The 14655-nt window shown below is 44.4% G+C and overlaps 1 protein-coding gene across 2 annotated transcripts; it reads right to left on the bottom strand.

The window, feature by feature from the left end:
* Window positions 1–5713: 5713 nt before the first annotated feature.
* On the bottom strand, window positions 5714–14644 carry cnep1r1 (CTD nuclear envelope phosphatase 1 regulatory subunit 1). 2 transcript variants are annotated; one of them, XM_055648403.1, is made up of 6 exons: window positions 14537–14644; window positions 13608–13679; window positions 11385–11458; window positions 9910–10019; window positions 9484–9538; window positions 5714–6714 (listed from the first exon to the last, which is right to left on the bottom strand). In XM_055648403.1, the coding sequence occupies exons 1-6, from the start codon at window positions 14562–14564 to the stop codon at window positions 6673–6675; spliced, it is 381 nt and encodes a 126-aa protein (XP_055504378.1). In that variant the 5' UTR covers window positions 14565–14644; the 3' UTR covers window positions 5714–6672. The 2 variants fall into 2 exon arrangements, with proteins under 2 accessions (XP_055504378.1, XP_055504377.1); XM_055648402.1 differs by having other exon boundaries at window positions 14528–14585.
* Between the last annotated feature and the right edge of the window lie 11 nt (window positions 14645–14655).

Here is a 14655-nt window from a genome sequence, read left to right as displayed (position 1 = left end):
ACCACCGGGGCGGACACCAAGAGTTTTGCACAGGGGTCATGCACACTATTCCTGTCCACGCCAGTGAGTAGCTTTGCAAACACTGACTCCTTTACCGGAGACAGGGTGCATTTAAAAAAAAAAAAAAAAAAAAAAAAAAAATCCTCATACCAAATCCAACGTCTCTTGCACGAACGCCACAGTTAGCATTGGCAGAAAAACAAATTCCTTTTTTACTCAAAGCAAAATTAATCATGCCATCCGGATGTGATGTTGGAGGTCGGTAACTCCCTCTAAACATCACGTCAACATGAAGCACACACTGCTGCTCAAAGATCTGCTATAGGATCTTTGCTGCTGCTGGAGTCAGGCATCATCGATTCAGATTCAGATTCAGATTCAATTTTAATTGTCATTGTCAGTGTACAGTACAGAGACAACGAAATGCATTTAGCATCTCCCTTGAAGAGCGACAGAGAAAGGTAGACAAAAAATGCTGGAGAAACTCAGCGGATGAGGCAGCATCTATGGAGCGAAGGAAATAGGCGACGTTTCGGGTCGAGACCCTTCTTCGGACTGGAGAAATGTGTATGGATGAATTGCTGGAGAAATGTGTATGGATGAATTGCAGATGCCGGTTGAAACCAAAGATACACAAAAAAATGCTGGTGTAACTTACTCAGCGGGTCAAACAGCATCTCTGGAGAGAAGGAATGGGTATTCCTTCTCCAGAGATGCCCCCTGTCCTGCTGAGTTACTCCAGCATTTTTGGGCCACCTTACCCTTCCGTATCTCTCCTCCCCTGACCCTGACTCTCAGCCTGAAGAAGGGTCTCGACCCCAAAACGTCACCCATTCCTTCTCTCCAGAGATGCCGCCTGTCCCGCAGAGTTACTCCAGCATTTTGCGTCTGAACCAGCATCTGCAGTTCCTTCCTCCGCATACCTCTGGAGAAGATGGGTACTGCTAGAGAACATGGATATCTAATTTTAGGTGATTAACTTACCAACGCCTCTGTCCCTCCATCCCATGCCACACGTCTGAAGAAGGGTCTTCTTCAGTCTGAAGAAGGGTCACGCCCCGAAACGTGGCCTATTCCTTCGCTCCGTAGATGCTGCCTGTCCTGCTGAGTTTCTCAAGCTTTTTTGTCCTTGCCTCACACTTGGTATCTCTGGCCTTTGTCCAACCATCTGGCTATCAAATCCCCCTCACCTGTACCTATCAGCACCTCAATGATTCAATACTTTATTGTCTCTTGTGCCTAGGTACAGTGAAATGTACTGATGGATTCGAGAGAGAGTTAGATTTAGCTCTTCGGGCTAACGGAACCAAAGGATATGGGGAGAAAGCAGGAACGGGGCACTGATTTTGGATGATTAGCCATTATCATATTGAATGGCGGTGCTAGCTCGGAGGGCCGAATGACCTACTCCTGCACCAATTTTCTATGAAATGCGTTATTTTGAACATGCCCGGTAAAATCGTCCAGCAGACCTCACCAAGGCAGTACAAGAGTTGCCACGTTTCACGTGCCAGGTGTTCTTCCCCCCCCCCCCCCCCCCCCCCCACCCTCCATCACAATCAGTCTGAAGGGGGACCTGACCCAAAAGGTCACCTATCCATGTTCTCCAGAGATGCTGCTTGACCCACTATGAGATTCCAGCACTTGGTGGCTTTTTCTGTCCATACTGTATGTCTACATTCAACACAGAGCCCTATCTGCACTTGGATAGATGAATATCGAACATTGAATTCTCCAATTTTAGGTCACCAACAAAATCACCGGTAGGCGGCGCGGCTCTGGTCAGCAGCGGCCTCTGCAGCCTGTCCGCGTTTTTATTATTTTTGTCTGCCATGATTTATGTATTTTGAATGGTGTGTGGGGGGGCTCGGGGGCCGAAATTTTTGAATCTCTCCCTGCACTGGAGACCCGACCTTTTCTCGTCGGGTCTCAGTCGCGTTATTGAGGCCGCAACGAGGAGCGGCCTCCAAAAATCGCCGGGGACTCAGACCTCGACTCACCCGTTGCCGTCGCGGAGCTGGCCGAGTCCAGCGTTGGACGCTGCTGCTGCTGATGCTGTTGCTGCTGCTGCTGCTACTGCCGGAGAGTCGGAGGCCCTACCCGGCGCCCCCCCGGCCCCTGGGGGGAGACCGCCCACGGGGCTTCTGCTGCGGCCTCCCTCCCGAGTTGCACGAAGAGCTCCTGGAGCGGGGCCTGAAACTACTGCCCCGCGCGGCTGGAATGGCCGCGGACTTTGCGAGCGCACACCGGGGCTCTAACACCAAGACCCGGTGTGCCCTCGCACCACCCGGCGTGGCTTTAATGGCCGCGGGACAATCGCCATCTAGCCGGGGAGACTTTGACTCTGACATCTTGGGGGGGGGGGGTTAGTGCAGTGGAGAGAGAAGTTTATTTGGCCTACCATCACAGCTATGTGATGGATGTTTATGTTAAATGTAATTATTGTTGTGTCTGGGGTCTATTTGTATGTAATGTATGGCTGCAGAAACGGCATTTCGTTTGGACCTCCAGGGGTCCAAATGACAATTAAATTGACTCTGACTCTCTGACTCTGAATCCTTCATCTTCCCCCATATCTCACACCCGTTTCCTTCCCATCTCTGGTCTTTGTCCACCCCTCTGTCAATCTAAACTCTCATCATCTGCATCCACCTATCACTTGACCTGACCTGCTGAGTTACTCCAGCACTTTGTGTATTGTTTTGTTCCAGCACCTGCAGTTCCCCCTGTCTATGTAATGTTTAAAGATAGTGGTGCAACACCATTAACTACAGACACTGAGAATGCATGAAGAATTCTTGCACAGTTTTAATTTTGTACTTTTAATTCTGATTAAAGTTTGTTTTGGGGGAAAAACATTTGTGCATAAACAGAATAGTACAACACGGGAACAGGCCCTTCGGCCCACAAACATGACAGCATGATAAACTGTCACCTGTTCGCCCCTCCACAGATCCTGCCTGACCCCCTGAGTTTCTCCAGCACTTTGTGTTTGATGCAAGATGCCAGCATCGACAGTTCCTTTTGTCTCCATGATAAAGTAATTTCCTCTGCCTGCACATGTTCCATAACTCTGTTCTGCTACAAATTGATTGTAGTATAGAAAAATCATGTTATAAAAACAATTGTGTCAATATGGGGAAAAGGTGTTGGGGACTAAAGTGCTCAGAATCTCAAAGGAATGATTCTTCCTGCATGATTTACAAAGAGAATGGTCTTTCTAATAGCAATGCTTAATTTTGTCACTGAAAGCGCAAAATACTAAAGGCTTCAAGAAGGAACTGCAGATGCTGGAAGATCGAAGGTACACAAAATTGCTGGAGAAACTCAGCGGGTGCAGCAGCATCTATGGAGCGAAGGAAATAGGCGACGTTTCGGGCCGAAACCCTTCTTCAGACTGATGGGGGGTTTGGGGGGAAGAAGGAAGGAAAAGGGGAGGAGGAGCCCGAGGGCGGGCAGATGGGAGGGTGGGACAGCTAGAGGGTTAAGGAAGGGGAGGAGACAGCAAGGGCTAGCAAAATTGGGAGAATTCAATGTTAATGCCATCCGGACGCAAGGTCCCCAGGCGGAATATGAGGTGCTGTTCCTCCAATTTCCGCTGTTGCTCACTCTGGCAATGGAGGAGACCCAAGACAGAGGTCGGATTGGGAATGGGAGGGGGAGTTGAAGTGCTGAGCCACCGGGAGGTCAGGTTGGTTATTGCGGACTGAGCGGAGGTGTTCGGCGAAACGATCGCCCAACCTACGCTTAGTCTCCCTGTTACATTGTTCAATAGAGTATCATTGCACAAGAGTCAATAGAAGCGATTGCCTATCAATTTGAATTGTCACCAGTGAAGACACTAACAGGCTTTTCTTAAACGATGGTGATGTCTTATTACTGCAGGGAGGTTACATGGAACATTTTCTCTCCATGATATGTTTAAATCCAAGAATTTCTTTCTGTTATCAATTTCCAATATATTTTCAATCTCTAATGGTTCTCTTGTCCCTAACCAACATTTAGCATGCATGATGCATAGTGTTCCCTGATTCAAGAATTGCATTATGTCCAATTCGCAAACGGAATGGAAGGTTGGAAATAATTGGCAGAATATGGCGATAAACACCTACATTGAATTTATAAATCAATGTAGGTTGATTCAAGGACAGGCAAAAAATGCTGGAGAAACTCAGCGGGTGAGGCAGCATCTATGGAGAGAAGGAACAGGCGATGTTTTGGGTCGAGACCCTTCTTCACGGAGTTCATTCCCAGCAGTTATCAGGCAACTGAACCAACAACTGGAGAGTGGTCCTGAGCTACTGTCTACCTCATTGGAGACCCTCGAACTATCTTTAATCAGACTTTATCTTGCACTAAACGTTATTCCCTTTATCATGTACCTCTGCACTGTGGAAGACTCGATGGTAATCATGTATAGTCTTTCCGCTGAGTGGCTAGCACACAAAAGCTTTTCACTGTACCTCGATATACATGGCATTAAAATAAACATGAATAAATATGGAAAAGTGCAGAAGCAGAGCAAGGGAGTTTGGGCTGAACAGGAGGTCAGGGCTGGGCAACTGGGAAGAAATGCATTAATAAAATAAAGTTGTTGGTGGCCATCACATCAATGTGAGACCACACCTGGAGTATTGGAGTTTTATCCCCCTAATTAGAGGACATTCTTGCTATTGAGGGAGTTCAGCGTAGGTTTACAAGGTTAATTCCCGGGATGGCGGGACTGTCATATGCTGAGAGAATGGAGCAGCTGGGGTTGTACACTCTGGAGTTTAGAGGGATGAGAGGGTATCTCATTGAAACATATAGGATTGTTAAGGGCTTGGACACGCTAGAGGCAGGAAACATTTTCCCGATGTTGGGGAAGTCCAGAACCAGGGGCCACAGTTTAAGAATAAGGAGTCAGCCATTTAGAACGGAGAAGAGGAAACACTTTTTCTCAGAGAGTGGTGAGCCTGTGGAATTCTCTGCCTCAGAGGGTGGCGGAGGCAGGTTCTCTGGATGCTTTCAAGAGAGCTAGATAGGGCTCTTAGGCAATGCTGTGAAGGTGAACAAAATTGGTTTGGAGAAAAATGGGTGACATTTATAAAAAGCGAATTATAACTTTCTCACTGAGTGTTCATGTAGTCTCTAAACAGTTAGGAGGAGTGGAGTAGGTTAAAAAAAGGCAGTGGGTAAGGAAGCATTAAGAGTCAATTTCCCAGGGGTAAATGTCAAAAATGAGAGGGCGCAGCTACAAGGTGGAAGGGGCAACGTTTAAAGGAAATATGTGGGGCAAGGCTTGTTTTTAAAAACATAGATTGGTTGGTATATGGAACGTGGTGCCAAAGGTGGTGGTGGGAAGGACGATAGTGGCTTTTAAATAAGCACATGGATATGCAGGGAATGGAGGGATATGGATCACATGCAGATAGAGGAAATCTGTTTAACTTGGCCATATTTGGCATCATGTTCAGCACAGGCATCGTGGGCTGAAGGGCCTGTTACTGTACTGTACTATTTCATGTTCTTTAATATATGTTGGCAAGTCTTAAAGCATAGGTATGGCATTCCTAATGCTCAATAGAAATAGACCATTTCCCCCCACATAATTATTTGCCAAACTCCTTACCATTTTACATATTAAACATTCAAATCCCATCTGATTTCCGATACATTTCAAATGTATGATCAACTCTCAGAATTGTATTACATCCACTTCAAAAAAAAATCCATATAAATTGTTTATTGCTCTGTACATAGGCCTACAAAATTCATGTGGCCACATTTTTTTTACAAAGTCATGATGCTTTTAAAATTTAAAAAAATTAAGTTTTCATGTTATTAAAATACAAAGTGGGAAATCAAGAACCCACAACACATTCTAGATTAGCAATGCAAGAGAAGAAAAACAACTGCAAGATTTGGAGGAAAAAAAAGTTAATTTCTACCTGTTCTATACAATTTAGCATAATTCAGTAAAATGTGAATCTATATATGCAACAGTCTGCAAAACAAATCAGTATCTTCCTATGAATAAAATATCACACAATTTGGCGGATCAAAGTATTCAGGATCTCACCCAAAAGCACAGGCAATCCATTGAAACTTGCATCCAGTCTAAGTGGGATAAGTTGACAGAGGTTTCATAACACATAGTAATGATAAACAATAAAGGTAATATTCTCATAACCTATATTCAAAAAAGATCCGCAGAGCAAAAACAACAGACTGGAAGAGTAAAAAGCAGGCAACAATAGTTTAACAATCATGTTGAAATAATTCCTGATACAGTCCAGCTCAATTCTCCACGAGAACAGCTTGTAGCTTTTAAATCCTTGATATTAATTGTATGAACATTTCACGAAATAGTTACAAAAGCATGTCAGTAATAAAATGAGCAATTCAACTTTTAAACAATACAAGAATCCGTAACATTTTAATAAATTAAAGTGACTGAGCAAGATTTAAATACTTTCCAAATCATATTTTGCAACTGACCTAAAACTATGTGCCAGCTGCAATGCTAGTTTCATAAAATCCCCCCATGTGGCTGAGAATTTTTCTGTTCTCGGGAACTTTACGAGGCTGAAATGTTGATGTTGACCCTAGGAGTGCTGCATCAATGGACTTGTTTATTCACGGCCACTTTCACCTTTTCATGAATTCACTGAACCACTGGCTTGGAGAATGTCATTGGACATGAGGCCTGGGCTTTAATATTAGTTTCCCAGTCTAGAAAGGGGAAAAATAAAAGATAAAATAATTAAAATAAAAATGAATTAAGGTTACAATAAAATAACTTGCAATACACTTGTATCTAAAAATGTCGGCTAAATGCTGCAGAAAGTACTGGCAGTAATTAATAAAGCAACTCCCTCTCCTATTTCACCCCTCTATCTCATCTAGAGAGCTGCATGATGGAACATTAAGCTGCCAGTCCTGTTCCTCCCTTGCCACATGACTGTCATGGCTGTAATGTCCCAATCACTGTACCTATCCAAGCTTTTAGTTTAGTTTAGAGATACAATGCGGTAACAGGCTCTTCGACCCACCAAGTCCGCACCGACCAGCGTTCCCCTCACATTAACACACGCCTACACACACACACTAGGGAAAATATACACTTATACCAAGTATAGAAACCCAAGCCAATTAACCTATAAACCTGAACGCCTTTGGACTGTGGGAGGAAACTGAAGATCTCAGAGAAAACCCACGCTGTCACGGGAAGAAAGTACAAACTCTGTTTTGACAGCACCCGTAGTCAGGGTCGAACCCGGGGCTCTGGAGGTGCAAGCACTGTAAGGCAGCAACTCTACCGCTGCGCCACTATGCCACCACAAGTTCACATGCCTTACCGTCAGGCCTCTAACCATAAGACAGGCCATTTGGCCCATTGAGTCTGCTTCGCCAATCGATCATGGCTGATCTATTTTTCCTCTCGACCCCATTCTCCTGCTTTCTCCTCCTAACCTTTGATGCCCATACTAATCAAAAACCTATTAATCTCCGCTTTGAAACAACCCAATTAAATAAATGCTGTAGTTAATGAATAGCTTCCTGATATAGATGCTTGTATTTTCAAGGTGATCAATAGCTGACTGCAGTGCAAGAGAGATGGCAACCTCTGCAGACCTATTTTTCCTCTACGTAATTTGCAAGTGGTCTAAATCGTCTGGAAGACTGACACAAATTTGGGGCATTGTCAGTCGTTCAACAAAGCACTTTATTGTGCTTGATGATAAAGCTACTGGACAATAGTCATTGCGACCCATTACTTTTTTTTGTGGACTGGAATGATGGAGGATTCTTTGAAGCCGTTGGGAGACTGTGGGTCGTTTGTTTTTCTGCTCAAGATTTCAGCGTGTGCAGTCTCTTGTAGCACAAACATCAATTGAGGCAAATTTCCCCAAAACGTAAAAAGGGTGGCCTCACCCACTCCCCCCACTCCACCGCAAAACAAAGTGAATCAAAGAAGTTCAAAAGAGAAGGAATAGGCGACGCTTCGGGTTGAGTGTCTTGCCCCAAAACGTCGTCCATTCCTTCTCTCCAGAGGTGCTGCCTCACCCACTGAGTTAAGCCCGTCCCACTTTCACACCCTAATTCACGACCTCGGCCGAGTTTGCCCTTGACCCATACTCGCAGCATGGTCGCCACGTGATCGTAGGAAGTTGTAGGCAGGCCGTGATGCTAGTCGTAGGTACTCGTGGCATCAAGTAGGTTGCAACGTTTTTTCTAGCCTGATAAAAAATGTCCACGAGTAAAAAAAAGGTCGGCATGGAAAAAATCGATACTTTTTACTCGTAGGTAGATCGTGATGCTAGTCGCAGGTAGTCATAGGCAATCGTAGGTGGTCGGAAGCAGTCGAAGGTAATAGCTCCGGGGTAAAAAAATGTCAGTAGAAAAAAAAGGTTATTTAAACAGCAGAACGTCTGTCACTCCAAGGCATGTTCATTCATTGCTGGAGGGTTTTTTGGAGACTTTTGTTTAAGAGATGGCACCAAAAAGGCAGCAGCGCAGGGGGGATGGCACAACCCTAAAAAAAACCTGCCCTGCAGGTGTTGCCCACCCAAGAGGAGGAGTGGCCACAGGAGGTGATAGTGCAGAAGGAGGTAGCCCTGCATGAGATACCCCTAGAGGAGGAGACCAGGGTGGTAGTATATGTCCCCACCACCACCCCATCCTTCACTGTCTCATTTGAAGGCAGCAAAGCAGCCCTTTCTCCTGTGTCTGACACAGCATCAGTGGCAGATGCCCCATTGGTGGTGAGGGAGGGCTGGAGGAAAGTTATGCTCTACACCTTCACCAGGCAGCAGGAGGGGGACCTCGAGGAATGGTTCCAGCAGAATGCCATCCTGTACGAAAAGGAAAACGAGGGATACAGGGACAAGAACGGCATGCTTGCCATCCACTGCCCGACATGTGTGCTTAAGGCTCCATCTTTTGTCAAAGCCCAGCGCCACTCTCTTCCAGTCATCTGGTGTACTGGGACAGTCCATCACATCATCTCCATTCACCCATTGAGACCTCTTCTTGTGCTTACTCTTCCCCTTCTGCCTTTCTTAAAAGGCTGCTGATGCAAAAGGGCTTCTGCAAACAGCAGTAAAACGTACATGTTCAAAGCCAGTCTTCAACATAGTCGAAGGACGTCTTCTTCATAGTCGTGGGAGGTCTTGAACATAGCCGTGGAAGGTGGAAGGTCGTAGATTACTGCGACCTTGATTTTTTTTAAGGTCGTTTAAGGTCGTCAGAGGTCGCAAATTAGGTTGTGAAAGTGGGACAAGGGCTTTACTCCAGCATTTTGTGTCTACCTTCGATTTAAACCAGCATCTGCAGTTCTTACACAAAGTTCAAAAGAGAAATGTGCATATGAAATTCAAAAAAAAGAAAAACATATTTGATTCTGTCTGGTCTAAAGTCAGCCAGCAGACTGATATTTAAAATCCAAGCATTGGTCATTGCGTTTTCTCTTTTTTCCTATCTTTGAAGACAAATACTTACATCATCACAAGACATATTGTATTCTGCTAAAATAGTTCGACATCTTGCAGCAATGCTGAAAGTAATATGTTAAGAGAAATGATGATTCCAATTGAAATTGTAGTTACATGACATCCCTGCTCCTTGGGAAGTATTGTACAAAAAAACTACCAATTCTGCATTCAACAAGCCAAAGTACTCAACAAATACCATAAGAAAGATCGTAAAGTACAGGCTTGAAGAACAGTTGTCTCTAATTGTTTCTGTACAAGTGAAGTCACTGTGCCATCTTTTTTGTAAACGGCTTGTAAAATATTACAAAATACGGGTGCACTGAGAAATGATGTGGCTCATCTCTGCAGAACATAATTTAAATAGATGTAATCAATTGCAGTTACTGTTACAAATCTCACGACTGACGGTTTGAACGGTTAATGAAAAGGATACATTGAGGGTGCAACTACTCTTTTATGTATTCCAGCAAAAAATAAACCGATAAGAGTTATACAGCTGATTGTGAAGAATGGATGATTCCATAGTGATGTGAAAAAAGATACCTAAAAAGACAAAGGAAATGGAATAATAACTATTTGAACAGATGAAAACTAAACACCATTATGTAATAGGAACCATACAACCATATGTTGTTTTCCTACAACATTGGGAATTTTATCTATGACAGCAACAGGCTTAAGCTCCATATATTTGTGGCAGATACATATTTATTCAGTTCATTCTTCTTTTGCTGTCCAAACAAACTGAATTATCTCCCAATACGGTTTTAATGGCCCTGCAGTTTGTCTGGGAACAAAATTAAAAAGGGGAACACATTCTTTTATAAAGTTAACTGAGCCAACAGATATTGGTTGGAATTTTATTTTTACTAGATAACTGCTATCAGATGCAACAACCAACAAGCAAATTAAATTAAATTGAAGTGCCAATTAAAATTAATGCCCAGAAAAATCAGGAAGCTTGATTCATCATTTTGGAACACAACATTACACTTTAAATAAACATTTCTAAACAGGTGGCTTTTTTCCAAGAGTGTTAACATGAATTCATAATTGGAGCATTTAAATCTTTATTATACTGAACTACAAGGCAATTTCTAAATTCAGGTTGCCTGAGAACAGGATTCATGGCTTTGCATTCTCAATCCTGTCATAACAGATGCTCAAATAAGTTGTTTATATATTTTTAAATCTCAAGAGAAAATAATAGTACCTTTACTCAATATGCTGTTAGTTTTATCATTTTGTTAGCACCATTTTATATTTTGACTGAGTCTTAGTCCGTTCATTTTGGATAAACTTGTCTACAATTTCCTAAAAAAAAGCCACTCCTGGTAAAGCCTTTCCTGTATCTGATGTCTAAGGAGTGAAATTGCTGCCATGTAAATAGCAGCATTGCATTCCAGGTGAGGTCAGGGTGGAGTTCCCCCCGCCACGGCTACCATGTAATCCCGTGCTACCTGCTCCATGGTCGGATAGTCGGCGACTAAACCGTCTCCCCCCCCCCCCCCCCCCCCCCCCATGGTTTGCCAGGTGAGGAGGGGGCTGTGGACCCCCAGCAGGACCAAAAACAAGACCTGTCAAAAAGGGCAGATGAGCTTCTAGCAAGCCAACGGCCATCCACACTTCAGTAGAAGTTGCGATCACTGTCGTACATAGCATTGTAGGGAATGATGATAAAGCACACACACCAAAATCCTATACTTCCAGCGGCGGAAGTCCGCAGAAAATGGAGGACGGAGATGTGTGGTGCGTCCGTCACCGTTCCCGTCGGAAACCAGCACCACTGCGCCACTAATGTTTTCAACGATGGTGGATGAATGAATGAATAAAAATGCTAGAAAAGCCAAAGCAACAACATATTTTGTGAATTATTAAATTGTGAATTATAAATAAGTTTTAAATTACCTTTTGTGTTTCAGGATCTATTAACCAGTTCCAAGCACCTGTGGCAGTACATACAGAAACCACAATAAGAATCACTGCAAATAAAAAGATGAACGTGAATTAGTTCATATTTTGATGGGCAAGGTTTTTAAAATGACAGTAATATTGACATTCCTAGGAAGGTACAATTGCAAATGCACAGTAGTTATTTATATAAATCTCAAGACACATTAGTATCCAGTTTTCATCAAATTCTAGTCACTCCATACAATGAACACAAAGGCAATATGTTTTAACTATAGATTCTAACAGTACTGTCTAGGTTAGCGCACCGAATTACACTACCCTAAATACAGGCTGGCCAATTTTGGATAAGGAACTGCTCTATTTGTACATTCTCACTCATTTACTAGGTGATAGAAAGCAAGTCTAAAGAAGGGTCCCATCCAGAAATGTCACATCCATTTTCTACAGAGATGCTGCCTGACTATCATTGTCTTGTGTCTATCTTTGGGAAGCGAGCATCTACAACTCCTTTTTTACAACAAGATCGAAAGTGTTGTTGATTAGCTGAATATACTGGGCATTTATGCCCAACTTGTCTCTCTCTCTACCTGCCCCCCCACAAAGACCAATCAAGACCAATTCTATCCTTTGTTAAAATATGAAAATGTTGTGAATTACTGAGACCAGCTGAGAATGACTGCTTTTAACATCAAGTCAGCATATGATCAAATGTTGCAACAGGGAGTCTGAGTAAAATGGAATTGGCATTCCAACCACAGGCCGAGATCACATGGAACTCAGGGAGATGATAAGGGTAGGTGAAGGTCAAGTCCCTCAGTCAGAAAACATTGCTGCAGGATTTCTTCAGGCCAGTGTCGCAAGTGGATCTATAGTCACCCGTTTCATCAATGATCCTCCTTGCATTAGGGGCAGCAGTGGTGCAACGGTAGAACTGCTGCTTTACAGCGGCAGAGACCTGGGTTCGACAATGTGATGGAATCTCGCCATTTGCCTGGATCAACTTAATATTCCAGCTCGACAACATCTGCCAGTAAAAGGTGGGGTTGACTGGCAAATCATCCCACGATCTTGCTATTCATTCTTTAACTAAACCACTTTGTTACAATTTGGATCATGCAGGTTGTTAACAATATTATTTCTAGTGTGTGCTCTAATATTTCTAGTGTGTGCTCTAATAGAAGTTCATTGTTTAAAACAAAGCTGAGATAACTCTCTGATGCCAACCATCCACCTACAACAGGCATCATCTCGTCCTCTATCCCCCAACAGTCTTAGGAAGGATTTCGACCTGAAACATCACTTATTCCTTTTCTCCAGAGATGTTGCCTGACCTGCCAAGACTCTGGATTTCTTTGTCTCCCTTCAGTTTAAACCAGCATCTGCAGTTCCTCCACTGTCGGCTCCACTATAAAATCTCCCCATGGTATGCCTACTTTGATGAGGTTCTCTCCCTCTCTCCAACTAGAGTTCTGCAAAACCTTCTCTCGTTGCCCCCCCTCTGTGATTCCTCCTGCTCTGCAGCTCAACAATGGCCTATTGTGTGGTACACATTGACTTGATTATCTTTGTCTTTTGCATATCTTCCATTTATTTCTCCTAAGTACCGTCTATATCTCACTCCTCTTTCCCTTGAATCTCAGTCTGAAGAAGGGTCCCAACCTAAAACATCAACAATCAAAGAACGGTAGAAACAATGGGGACAATCAGTCTGAAGAAGGGTCTCGTCCCAAAACGTCACCTATTCCTTCGATCCATAGATGCTGCCTCACCCACTGAGTTTCTCCAGCATTTTTGTCTACCTTCGATTTTTTCCAGCATCTGCAGTTCTTTCTTAAGCAATGGGGACCCGGCATGGGGGGACCACTGTGAGGGTGGGGGGGGGAGAAACAATGGGGGACCTAGCGCAGGGGTGCTTTGTAACTTTGCAAGCACCCTTTATTGGTGACTATTTGCATACCTTGCAAGCAAAGAATTTCACCGTGATTTGACACATGTGACAATAAAGTATTCAATTCAATTCAATCAGAGATGCTGCCTGACCCACTGAGTTACTCCAGCATTTTGTTCTATCATAATTATCAACAGCCAGTTAACCGGTTGAAACAGAAGGAACCGCAGATGCGGGTTGACACACAGATCTCAGTGGGTCGGGCAGCACCTGTGGAGGAGATGGACAGGCCGGGACTGTGGTGTGATTAAAGTCCTGGGCGCACTCACTTCGCCACCGCCCGGTTGCCGGCTGCAGGCAGGAGATGTACTCGGTCAGCCGCCGCTCGAAAGCCTTGAGGTCTGCACACACAAAGAAGGAAAAAAAAACACGTACAACAACAACAAACAAACCCTCGTATCACTCGGTCTGTCCCACTTCTCACTGCCCGCGGACACAACCGTCATTGCTATCCCTCTTGTCAAAAACGCAAATGGAAGGCACAGCAGCTCATATTTCGCTTGGGCAGCTTACACCCCAGCGGTCTGAATATTGACTTCTCTAACTTCAGATAACCCTTGCTTTCCCTCTCTCTCTCTCTGTCCCTTCCCCACCGTAGTTCTCCGACTAGTATCACCCGCCTCCTGATTAATTTTACTGATTGTACACCTCGTTGTCACCTTCCCCTCAGACGACAATGAACCATTCTACATTTCCTTGATCAGCCTCTCCTTTGATCTGAAGAGACAGAGTGCTGGGGTAACTCAGCATCTCTGGAGAAAAGGAATAGGTGACGTTTCGGGTCATAAGTGACAGGAGCAGAATTAGGCCATTTGGCCCATCTATTCTACTCTGCCTTTCAATTATGGCTGATCTATCTCTCCCTCTTAAACCCCATTCTCCTGCCTTCTCCCCATAACCTCTGACACCTGCACTATCTAATCAAGAATCTGTCTCCAGAGATGTTGCCTGTCCCACTGAGTTACTCCAGCATTTTGTGTCTATCTTCGCATCTACAGTTCCTTCCTCCACATTTCGGCTGTTGTGATCTGTCCTTTTCACACCTTACCCTTCCTTATCTCTATGCCTCTCACTCTGAAGACCCGGAACGTCACCCATTCCTTCTCTCCAGGGACGCTGCCTGTCCCGCCGAGTTAACTCCGGTAATTTAGTGCGTGTGTAGTCGGTGTGAGGCAGTCACTCGCTGCACCTGGCTCACCCTCCGCCTGCTCCAGGGAGTTCATCATGATGATGATGATGGCGCCGCCCGCCGCCGCCGTCCTCCTCCTCCCGCCCGGACAGCCCGCTCCGCTCCGCCCGCCCGCCTCTTCACACGCC

Source organism: Leucoraja erinacea, chromosome 17 (assembly GCF_028641065.1).
Source record: "Leucoraja erinacea ecotype New England chromosome 17, Leri_hhj_1, whole genome shotgun sequence".
NCBI classification, from domain to species: Eukaryota; Metazoa; Chordata; class Chondrichthyes; order Rajiformes; family Rajidae; genus Leucoraja; species Leucoraja erinaceus.
The sequence above is the reverse complement of the archived record's forward strand: the minus strand, read 5'-3'. Positions and strand labels throughout refer to the sequence as shown.

Coding starts and splice junctions, on each gene's coding strand:
- cnep1r1 (XM_055648402.1), bottom strand. CDS start 14,564: ATGATGAACTCCCTGGAGCAGGCGGAGGGTGAGCCAG. Junction 13,680..14,527: donor GCAGGCGGAGGGTGAGCCAG/GTGCAGCGAGTG, acceptor TTGTGTGTGCAG/ACCTCAAGGCTTTCGAGCGG. Junction 6,715..9,483: donor ACAATATGTCTTGTGATGAT/GTAAGTATTTGT, acceptor TCCCCTTTCTAG/ACTGGGAAACTAATATTAAA.